The 10,935-nt window shown below is 50.7% G+C and overlaps 1 protein-coding gene across 6 annotated transcripts; it reads left to right on the top strand.

The window, feature by feature from the left end:
- Nucleotides 1–6,815: 6,815 nt before the first annotated feature.
- On the top strand, nucleotides 6,816–10,360 carry LOC123111211 (probable xyloglucan endotransglucosylase/hydrolase protein 16). 6 transcript variants are annotated; one of them, XR_006454279.1, is made up of 6 exons: nucleotides 6,834–7,202; nucleotides 7,283–7,547; nucleotides 7,670–8,129; nucleotides 8,248–8,271; nucleotides 9,170–9,422; nucleotides 10,066–10,360. XR_006454279.1 is itself a non-coding variant. In XM_044531950.1 (5 exons), exons 1-4 carry the CDS (start codon nucleotides 7,289–7,291, stop codon nucleotides 9,175–9,177), a joined length of 474 nt encoding a protein of 157 aa, XP_044387885.1. In that variant the 5' UTR covers nucleotides 6,816–7,288; the 3' UTR covers nucleotides 9,178–9,422; nucleotides 10,066–10,360. The 6 variants fall into 6 exon arrangements, 1 of the variants encoding a protein (XP_044387885.1); XR_006454280.1 differs by having other exon boundaries at nucleotides 6,838–7,547; nucleotides 7,670–7,852; nucleotides 8,057–8,129; nucleotides 10,066–10,247; XM_044531950.1 differs by having other exon boundaries at nucleotides 6,816–7,547; nucleotides 7,670–7,852.
- Nucleotides 10,361–10,935: the final 575 nt, after the last annotated feature.

Genomic DNA, 10,935 nt, shown 5'->3' with positions numbered 1-10,935 from the left:
TACTTCCCATTGGCACTCAAGCCTAATGTTATTTCATGGTTGATGCACTTGCCGGTGGACTCCATTTCTTCTTGGGCGGATCTGTGTCATGAGTTTGTTGGCGCCTTTACCGGAGGCCACCAAGCTCATGGCCAGGTGAGTGATTTACATATCATCCCCCAGAAGGAAGGAGAAAACTTGCGCAAGTACATCCAAAGGTTCAACCGAGTACAGTACAACATCCCCAACGTTCATCCTGCCACCGTGATCAGTGCATTCCATCAGAATGTGCGCAACCGTAAGATGCGTGAGGATCTGGCGATGAACAAGGTCAAGGATGTGGCTGAACTTTATGTCCTGGCCGATCGGTGCGCTCGGGCTGAAGAGGTAAGGAAGTACCCTGGCGAAGATGCCGACGTGGAAACCGACTCCACGGACGACACCGCTGACTACCTGTCAAAGCACGCTGCCCTCGAGCTACCTATGGAACCAGGTACTTTTGTGCTTCGATTAACTCAACCATCTGTCAAACCATCAACCGGGCAGAACAAGCGGAGGAAGCTAGGCCCCGACAAGTACTTCCCCACCGAGCTCCTCGGAGCTGTTGGCGAAGATGTTGCTGTGGATGCCGATCCTACTGCGCGGCAATCGACTCCGGCAAGGCCTTAGGCCATAGCCGTAGAGACGGCCGCTCCCGTGGCAGAAGAGATGCCTTTGGTCCTTGCCGTCGAGCCACGGGCTCCGGCATGGACACAACACACCGTACGATTCCTCCAAAAAGGAGAGCTTCCTAAGGAGCATGAAGAAGCAGAGAGAGTAGCCCGCTGGTCTACTCTGTACCAATTCGTTGACAACGTCTTGTACAGAAAAAGACCGAATGAGGTGAAATTGAAGTGCATCTCCCGGGAGCAAGGACTAGAGATGTTGGCAGAGATACATGGAGGCATATGTGGCTCCCACATAGGGTCGAGGGCCCTTGCTGGCAAGGCTTTCCGACAAGGTTTCTTCTGGCCCACTGCTCTCCAGGATGCGACGGCACTAGTAACCAAGTGTGAGGCATGCTAGTTCCATTCAAAGAAGCTTCATCAACCAGCTCAAGCCCTTCAAACCATCCCTCTCTCCTGGCCATTCTTGGTCTGGGGGCTCGACATATTGGGCCCTTTCCCTCATGCCGTCGAGGGCTTTCAGTACTTGTACGTTGCAATCGACAAGTTCACAAAGTGGCCAGAGGTGGAAGCGGTGAGGAAGGTGACATCGCAGTCGGCCATCAAGTTCTTCAAGGGGCTAGTTTTCCGTTTTGGGGTACCCAACAGGGTCATCACCGACAATGGCACATAGTTCACAAGCCACGCCTTCAGGAAGTACATTGAGGATCTCGACAGCAAGGTCGGTTTTGCTTCCATGGCACACCCACGAAGCAACAGCCAAGTAGAGAGAGCAAATGCTTAAGTTCTGCGAGGCTTAAGAACAAAGACTTTTGACAGGCTGCGCAAGAGTGGAAGGCGCTGGATTGTCGAGTTGCCAGCGATTCTTTGGTCGATCAGAACAACGCCAAATCGAGCCACCGACCAGACACCCTTTGCCCTGGTCTACGGGGCAGAAGCAGTTCTCCCCATGGAACTCATATACAGGTCACCTCGAGTGCTTTCTTATGATGAACTTTAGCAAGAGCGACTGCGGCAAGATGACGCAAGCTCCTTGAGGAAGATCGTCTTCGGGCGGCTGTGAGGGCATCATGCTACCAGCAAGCCTTGCGCCGCTACCGCAGCCGCAAGGTTCATGCTCGGAGCTTTGAGGAAGGCGACCTTGTTCTTTGGCACATTCAGTCGGCCAAGAATTCCAACAAGTTGATGCCGAAGTGGGAAGGCCCTTATCGGGTAACACGAGTCACCAGGCCCGGCGCAGTCCGCCTGGAGACCGAGATGCCATTCTAGTGAGCAATTTCTGGAACATCAAGCATCTTCACAAGTTTTACCCATAAGGCGCGGCTGCCGGGCCTCCCGGCAAGCCACCTTTTGTACAAGCTTGCCGACAAGGCATGTAACCCTTTGTACAAAGCCAGGTGCAGACCCTGAGCATAAATAAATGAAGTGCTGGTGCCCTAAGTTATATCATGCATGCTAGGTTGAGTCTCTTCCTTGGTTAGGGTTGATAGTGCTTAGCGGTGGCTAACCCCTAGCTCAGAGGTCGAGTGCGCGTCTCTCTGTTCTTTTCTGTCGTCTTTGGTTCGCAGGGCACGTGAGCACTTCTGCCGAGCTATTTGGAAGAAAGGGAACGGACCGGCATCCTGACCCCGGCAAACCAAAGTTGCTAGGGGCTGCAAGTACAAGGATCCAACCACGGCAAGCCAAGGTTGCTGGGGGCTACAGATCCAGATAAGTCTTTTATCCTCTATCATGCATTTCGATATGCAACTGGGATATGTGAAACCTCATTTTATTTCTAGGCTACCGTGCTCCCCTGTTTATGTACCCAAGGATTATCTCCTGGGTCCGGATTTGGTTGTAGTCGCGGCAGCAAGGAAATGGAACGAGGAGCCTAAGCCTGCTTCATCCCTGCCTCCGCCAAGGGCGCGAGAAAGGTCGAGCAAAGTGGGGGGACGACAAGGCATGTTGCCGGGCGAAAAACATTTATCTTAAATAATAACGAGGATTTGCTCCTTGTCGCGGGTTTCACCCACGAACGAAAAACCCGACAAACATCCCTTTTTCATTAAAAACATCCCGTATAGGTACAATTCATACGGAGTGAAAAACATGAGCAAGGGGATTACAAGTTCTAAATTTAACAAAGGCCCGAAGGCTTACAGAAAAAAGAGATAAGATGCTCGTAATCCCTTTCTTGTCCCTCTCCTCAGGAGGCAGGTCAAGGAAGCGAAAAGGGGCAAAAGGGGCGCCTAGGCAAGCTACGAGCGGCAGAAAGCACCAAGAGAACATCTCGGTGGCCGTCCAAAGGCCGGCTGGTGATGACGGTGCCGGGGGAAGAGCTCGAAGACGAGGCGGCAGAACGTCAATACGCGATGAAGGCGTCGGTGCCGACGTACTCCGACTTGACGGCCTTGCCGCCCGCCCTCTTCCTCTTCTGCAGTCTCCCAACGCCAGCTGCCCAAGGAGACGACCCCGAGAAGTTCAAGGAGCTGGCCCCTCCCCCGGCAGATTCCGCCGGAGGAGCGGCCAGGTGCAGATGCTGCTGCTGCCGCACCCGCCTAGGCGTGGGGCGTCTGACGCTTAGTCGGACTCGTCCCCGTCATCTGCCCCGCTGTCCTCCTCGTCACTCTCGCTTGAGGAAGAGTTTCCATCGTCAGAGGAGCTCTCCACGCAGCACCTTACGCGAGTCCCGAAGTGCCCAAAGACCTTGACGGAGAGGAGGACGCTCTCCATTAACTTGAAATGGAGAGTGAGCCCCTCCGTCAGGCTGTGGATACAGGAAAAGGTCTTCCACCCTTGGCGAGATACATGATGTGAGGGGCGGGGAACTTGACGTCGGCCCATGTACCGCTGTTCCCGCAACCCCTCATATGCAGCCGCAGTGCCTGCGACGGGTCCAGCTCCATCTCCTGCGCAAATGGGGTTAGGAGACAAAGACGACGGTGCGGCGGCTGGCGCAGCCTGAGGAAGAACTCGTAGGGGTTGTCCCCGATGTGGCCCTCCATCGGAGGAGGGCCCACTGGCGGAGGCGAGGCCGATGCGCTGCCCCGTCCTCCTCTTCCCCGGGCGCCGCGACGGCCTCGACCTTGCCCCTCCCCTTCCTCTAACGGCTGGCTCTGCCGCCACGAGCTCTTGGGGAGGAGAGATGCGTTGTCTAGCCGAGACCCTCGCCGCCACCGATGAAGCGTCGCCACGCCCCCTCACCATGGCAGAAGGAAGGAGGAAGCAGGAATGGGGAGAAGCAGATGCCGAAGGATTGAGAGGCGTCGTTCCTCTTGCTCCCCTCTTTATAAAGGGGAGGGGGCGGGGCTCAGCCGCCCCTCTCGGCCAATCCGGCCCATTGAAGTGACAACGGGCAGGGCCGTCGACCGCCCTCCCCGCCCAATTGAAGGCACGTGGGGAACCGACCCACGCGCGCGCAACTTCCCATATCCCGCGCACCTGTCATTCACTCTGCGTCATGCATGCAACAAACATGGCGCAAGAGACGGGCGCAATGGGACGCGTGGAGCGACGGTTCCCAAGTACGGGCAGTAAATGAGCAGTGGCCCTGCGGTCTCGAGGAGACACGCAAGCCGCCTCTTAACTATCCACCACAAGATGACACCAGCGTGCTTCAGTCATGCGCACACGCGCGACCCCCACGTCGCGCATTCAACACGGGTCGTGGGGAAGCGCAGCGGACGAAATAGTTACCGCAGAAAAATCCGCCCCGCCTGCCCGCGCGCCGTTCTGGGCCTGGCCCAACAACGTGTCGCGCTTATGTATGGCCCAGGCTCGGTGGCTCCTGTCGGTGTACAAAAGTAGGGGCTCTCCTTTTGACCCCTTTACTTGTGCAAGGGCAGTTAGAGCCATGCGCCACAGCCGCACATAGCAGGGTAAAGGAGGGGAGCCGGAGAGAAGCCGAAGGCACAAGACAAACAAGGCAACGCCAAAGACCGAGACCACAGAGAGCAGATGGACGAAGCAGGTTTACCCGGCAAGGGCAGCCTCAGCAGCCCCGACAAGCTCCTTGCCGGGGCGGTTCGCCCACACCAGCGGAGTGAGCCACCCTCGAACCCACGGTCTCCAACACCATCAACTACATTGGGCCAGGGCTCGGGAGGCACCTCCATGGTGGCATGCAGATCTTTGTGAAGACAAAGGATATTCAAGATCAGATGAGGATTGGAAGGCAATGATCCTCGACAAGATCCTTGCCGAGGAAACCCGCAAGACCCCCGGCAAGATCCTTGCCGGGGACGACAGAGCGCCATGGCAAGACCCTTGCCGGGCCACCCAGCAAGGCCCTTGCCAAGGGCGTCAGCGGGGCCACTACCAGGCCCGCGCCAACTAAGTCCCCACCGCCGTTCACATGCAGCTGCCAGCCCAACTAGCTGGGCAGACACCTGCATGGCAACATGCAGCTTCCAGGCCAACTCAGCACACGCCTGCGTGGTGGCATGCAGATCTTCGTGGAGGCTCCACCATCGCGCCACCTCAGCTGGTTGCCTGCCTACATGGCGCCGCATGCATCGCTGGCCAGGGCGCGTGTCGAAGCGAGGAGGAGCGGCGACGGACGGGACGTGCCTCGCTCCCATCCCCGTATAGCAAGAGGACACCTAAGCTACGCATTAAATGCGCCTTGTCCTGTAGTACGAGCGATAAGCTCATAGCACTGTAGGCCTTTCCACCTCCTGTGTGCCACTGTGGCAGCCCCTTTCGACTATAAAAGGAGGCCCATGGCGTACTGGAGAGGGATTCAACTCTTTGGAACCACGCAGTCACCGTAGCTAGTTCAAGAGCTCAAGAACACTCAATACATCCACCAAAGTAGGACTAGGGTTTTACGCATCCTCACGGCCCGAACCTGGGTAAATGATCCTTGTGCTGATTGTTAATCCTGCTCTTCTCACAACCCCGCGCCCCACAACCGCAGAAGGGATCCTCGTGATCCCACAGTGTCATTTCCCACCGACATCTCCCTATAAAATGGTTTATGGAAAATCTTGTCATTTGCCTCTTGAGTTAGAATATAAAGCATATTGGGCAATTTAAGAACTCAACTATGATTTTAAATTTGCCGGTGAAAAGAGGTTATTGGATATTAGCTCTTTAGATGAATGGAGAACCCAAGCCTATGAAAATGCAAAATTATTTAAATAAAAAGTTAAAAGATGGCATGACAAGAGAATCCAAAAGTAGGAATTCAAAGTAGGAGAACATGTCCTCTTGTACAACTCCCGTTTCATATTCTTTGCAGGAAAACTTCTCTCTAAATGGGAAGGACCATATATTATCGAAGAGGTTTATCGCCCTAGAGCTATTAAGATTAATAATACCGAAGGTACTAACCTGAGGGTGGTCAATGGGCAAAGAATTAAGCACTATATCTCAGGTACGCCTATTAATGTTGAAAGCAATATTATTCAAACCATGACACCGGAGGAACACATAAAAGAAACCTTCCAAAACACTCCAGAATTGTAAAAAAGAGGAGGTACGTGATACGGTAAGTAAATGGACTCCAAAAAATCCGCAAAAATATTTTTTGTCAGTTTTGGAATTTAAAACAAAACAGAGGCTAGGCAACTCGCTCCTAGGGAGCTCCCTCGATTTCATCCTTCGCTCACCGTCCGATTGTGGTCAATGTGGTCTTTTCTTCTCTGCTGGCCGTTGGATCTAGCTCGAAAACGTGCGTTGCCATTTTGACCGAACGGTGAAACATGCATGGGAAATGACCGGTGGGCTCGGCCGTTTTTCGATTGGCTGGGTGCCCATTCTTGGGGTGCGCGGTCAGCCTCTCCTACCGCTCCGCGTGCGCGTGTTGCGCGCATTGTCAGTTTGCGCGGGCTGTGCCCCCCACTCTTTCCTCTGGCTGGAATTCTGGTGCGGCTGCGAGTGGGCCTGGCTATGTTTTGGTCCCACGCGTCGGCGTCCTCCTGTGACCTTTATGTGTGTGTGTTGCCTGCCTCGTCTGGGTTCGGTCGCGTCCCGTCTGACGTATCGGGAGTGGGCGAGCGGTCTCGTCTCGCGTATGGAGAGTGAGGGCCTGGCTGACTCTTGGTCCTCCAATCACGTCCGCCGCGCGCGACGTGCGTTCCGGCAGGATATGTGCACATTCACCGCTACCCGTCCACGCTATGATGGGTGGCCCTTGTTGGATGTTGGCCCACATGTATGTCATTTAGCGGGTTAGCATTGTGTCTCATCAGAGGAGGAGAGAGAGGCCAACCCTAGAGTCACGAGCGCACGAGAAGAAAAATCGCACATCGGCCTCCTTGCTCCTCGCTCGCAGCCGCCTCCTCTGCCTGACCCACGCCGCCGGCCCTATCTCTCTGCTCGCCTCCTCCTCTCCTATTCCCTACCGTCATGGTTCCGGATCGGGGCTTGGGCCATCGTCGTGGGGGAGCAGGGATGACGGGGTCTTCACAGTGGAGGTGGAGCTGTAGGGGAGGGGAGGATGCCAACGACAAGGGAAAGGAGGAGGCCAAAGAGGACGGCAATGGGGAGGCCGGCAGGGAAGGAGCAGAGAGAGGGCTTCTGCTTCTTCCAGCGGGCCATGGCACCCGAGTTCATCGTCATCGTGTCCCTTGAGTTGAGCCCCCGTCGCCCCCACTCCTCTCACTTTCTCGCGACATCTCGCCGTTGATCGCCACCCCATTTCAAAAATTCAGAGAGAGATGCTGCGTGGCTCCCTCTGGCGGCTCCTGGCCGTGGCCGTGGCCGTGTCGGCGGCGACGGGGGCGGTGGCCGCCCTGAAGGCCGGTCGGAGCCTGCACCGGGACTTCGACGACGGATGGGTGGTGGAGCTAGCGCTGGACCGGGAGACGGGGTCCAGGCTGGAGTCCAAGGACCGGTACCTCTTCGGGCGGTTCGATCTCGACATCAGGCTCGTTGCCGGCATGTCCGCCGGGACCCGGGACCATCGCTTCCTTCAACGTAAGTGTACATGGATCTCTCTGGTCGACTGCAGTTTCGTTCTCGTTTCTGACTGCCTAATTAACCGGCATCTCCGCACAACTCGCCCCTGCTATGGCGGCGGTGCTGCCGAACATCACCAGCCTCCTCTGATGAGGGAGGTGGCTCGGCCCAGCCATGGCCCTGGCACTTGCCATGGGAGAGTAGGGCGGCACCGTCGTGGGGGTGGATGACCAGGGGATTGCCAGGAGGCCGGCGGTGGGTCGAAGAAGCAGAGATGCAGCACATTCTCTTCCTCTCTTCCTTGCTGACGACGCGTCCGGAAGGTGATGCGTTCTCGTCTCTTCCCTTCTGGTTGCACGTCAGCTCCTTTTTCCAATCCCATGCTCTTCTCTCCTCATGCCCCTCCTCCTCTTGCTCCTCCTATGTATTTTTTAATTTCTTTTGTGCGATTTTACTCCATGGTGCTTGCACGTCCATGGATCTAGAAGTAGCATGTTCATTCTTCTTAGTTCATGTTTTATGTGTAGCATTTCGTAGGCTAAAAATTGAAAGGAGATGTGATGATACTGTCTTTTGACTCCCTCCATGCTACCTGTACAGGTGCCATCTTCTTATCTGAAGTTCTCCCTATTTCATTATCCTTATTACACTTTGGCTCACATTTTTCTTGTTTTTTGGCTATGTTAACTGTGGGCTTATGGTGTGTACTCTGGTACAGAATTTATAGTTGCCAGGCATATGGGTAAGATTCTGTGCACATTTTTTTCATGTATTTTGTTGAGAGGAAGTATCCTTTAGAAAACAGAGAGGTTGAAAAAAGACATTCTTTTAAAAAGTGAAGATATGGCTGCTTTTAGTAAGCTTTAGATATGGTTGCTTTTAGTAAGCTTTAGATATGGCTGCTTTTAGTAAGCTTTTTATCGGTTATACTGAACTGTGTTCTAAAACAATTGTCACAATCCTGAATTCCTGATCCTTCATTCCTCTCAGACCATGTCTAAAATAAACCAAACCTCTGTGTTTACATTTTTTGGTAAAAATAATTTCTTGCCTATTGCAATTAGGTATAGACTAAAACTTTTCAGTGCGAGAGTTCAGGCATCACTATGGTGCCATACTGAGCAATGCAACAAGATGTATACTTCCAGTTTGGGGAACATGCATTTTGTAGGGAGTACAATATTGCTTGCACATATTCAGACTTGCCGCTGGTAGAACTGATATATTAGTAGGTTACTAGCCCAAAATATAGTTATAATGATGAACCTTTCAGCTTAATGTTTATGTCTTGTAGATCATTATTTGAATGTTTTCTTTTGTATATGTAGACACAAAAACAAAATATATAGGTTAGTTTGATGTGTTACACCTGTCCTTTCCTCTCTGAAGTTGTATATTCTTGTTCCATTATGGAAGTGTTAGTTTTTTTGTTCTGAATACTGTTGTAAGCGTTGCTCATGAGTTCATTTATACTACTGTTAGTGGCTAATAGAAAATACAATGTGTTAGTGTCTAATAAAAAAGACAATGGGTGTCAAATAGAAAAGACAATGTGTTGGTGTCTAATTTGTTTCTTTTATACTTCTGTCAGGAGCACCTTTCTTAACTTTCTCCTTTTTAATGATCGTTTTCTTTTTCAGTGGACTAATCAAATGCAAGCTATGAGGAGCTAAAAGAAGTAGGATATTCCGAGCAAGGGACTCTACCTTTATGGGTTTGATTGTTGTGGCAGAATCAATGGACTGCACCAACTGCTATTGAAGAAGTATATGTAGAATGCATAGTTATGGTGCGATAGGGCCAGTGTTGTTGTCTGACAGTTGTGCATTCTTCACCTTGGATGGTCAAAGATATGCTCGCTAGCCTGATGCTGCTCCATCGGTGGATCTACAGGTATAACCATTTCTTCATTGCTTGACGTAGGTATAGAGTTGGGATATAATACTGCACAGAAGAAGAGCACCGTTGGTTTTACAGTTTTAGCAGGTGCTGCAAGATTAATTTGCATTGTTCTCGTATATATTTTTCAGATTGTTCTATTATGAAGTATTGGTTTATTATTGAGGTAGCCTTAGACGGAGGAGCTGAATGCAGTTTTTGTATCTTTTTTTAATGTCCTGAATGGTCCCATGAAAATCCTGGTATGTGCAGTTTCAAAGCCTCATCACACTATGGTAGGAAAAATAGGCATACAGGTTATCGAAAGCTCCATTTTTGTCCATTATATAGATTATATAGCTTTGTGATCGAAGGGGATGTTGCTTGTGCAAATTATATACAGCCATGAGCCCCTGACAAAATAATTGCAGCTCATGTTACTAGGATCAGGGAACCTCGACCATTTTCCTGAAATATGTAGCGGCTCATGTTCCTACTTTCCCAGCTACAATATTATGTACTTCATTCTTACCTTCGCTTTTGGATGTTACATCGCTTTCTTTTACCTCATAAACTTGCTAACGATATTGGCGAAGTAATCCCCACTTCGGATTTCCCATTGAATGAATAACTAATTTAGATTGTTCAAAAATTGTAGGATAAGAGCCATGAATAGGAGCAAGGCAGCACACTACACCTCTGAGAAGAAAAGGATATGAAGACAAAGATAGATCAGTGTTCTGCTCCGAAGCAAAAACATTTTGCATGTAATAATGAACTGTAATTTACCACAATCTCTCTAAAACAGCCTACTTAGTACCAGTCCGTTCCTTGCTTTTCTATTAGGAAATATGACTTGGTCATATATATTTACATTCGCGTTGTGTAGTTGTGGTTTGTATGCTTGAAAATACCTTTTTAATCGAGCTTGAAAATTCTTATGTGCAGTGAAATTGTATCTAACACTTCGTAAAGAACAAATGAAACACATTTCAATTAAAGTCTAAATCGACACCTTGTGCCATTTGACATCACAATCATAAATGGTTGAGAGTTTGAATTGGTAAAGTGGTTGCATCCGTTGTTTCAAGTCTGGACTGTTCCTTCGTGCTAAAACTTATTTAATTTTCAAAACACTTCTGTTTTTGAAATGTACATTGCACTATTTGGTGTAATGGGCCATTTATGTTATTACCATGTATGCAAAGAAATCCGAAATAATAGGAAAGGAGAAGTCTCGCCACTTGAGTACGCTTCTCTCGCTCAAAGGAGGGACCAAGGAAGAAAAGGGGATAAACAGGGGATAAACAACAACACAAAGAATTGTTCTTGGACCGGGCTAGGTAGCATATGGGCCTTTCAAATACCTATGCCTCCATATGCACAACACAGTGAGGTTTTTTCTCTTGTGCACATGAAAAATAAAAGTTTAGTGCAAACGCTGTGAAAAAAGTACATCCTTAACTGCTCTAATACATATTATACAAATATGATTTTTTTTCAAACTCGGATTTCTCATAGTGATAAC

The sequence above is a fragment of the Triticum aestivum genome, chromosome 5B, assembly GCF_018294505.1.
Source record: "Triticum aestivum cultivar Chinese Spring chromosome 5B, IWGSC CS RefSeq v2.1, whole genome shotgun sequence".
NCBI lineage: Eukaryota > Viridiplantae > Streptophyta > Magnoliopsida > Poales > Poaceae > Triticum > Triticum aestivum.
Note: the sequence above shows the minus strand (reverse complement) of the source record. Positions and strands in the feature narration are given on the sequence as shown.

Bases quoted from the DNA above. Each gene is read 5' to 3' on its own strand.
- LOC123111211 (XM_044531950.1), top strand. From the start codon at position 7,289: ATGCTGCGTGGCTCCCTCTGGCGGCTCCTGGCCGTGGCCGTGGCCGTG. The intron at 7,548-7,669 runs GTAAGTGTACAT...GAACATCACCAG, and splicing joins GGACCATCGCTTCCTTCAAC to CCTCCTCTGATGAGGGAGGT. The intron at 7,853-8,247 runs GTGATGCGTTCT...ACTCTGGTACAG, and splicing joins GCTGACGACGCGTCCGGAAG to AATTTATAGTTGCCAGGCAT.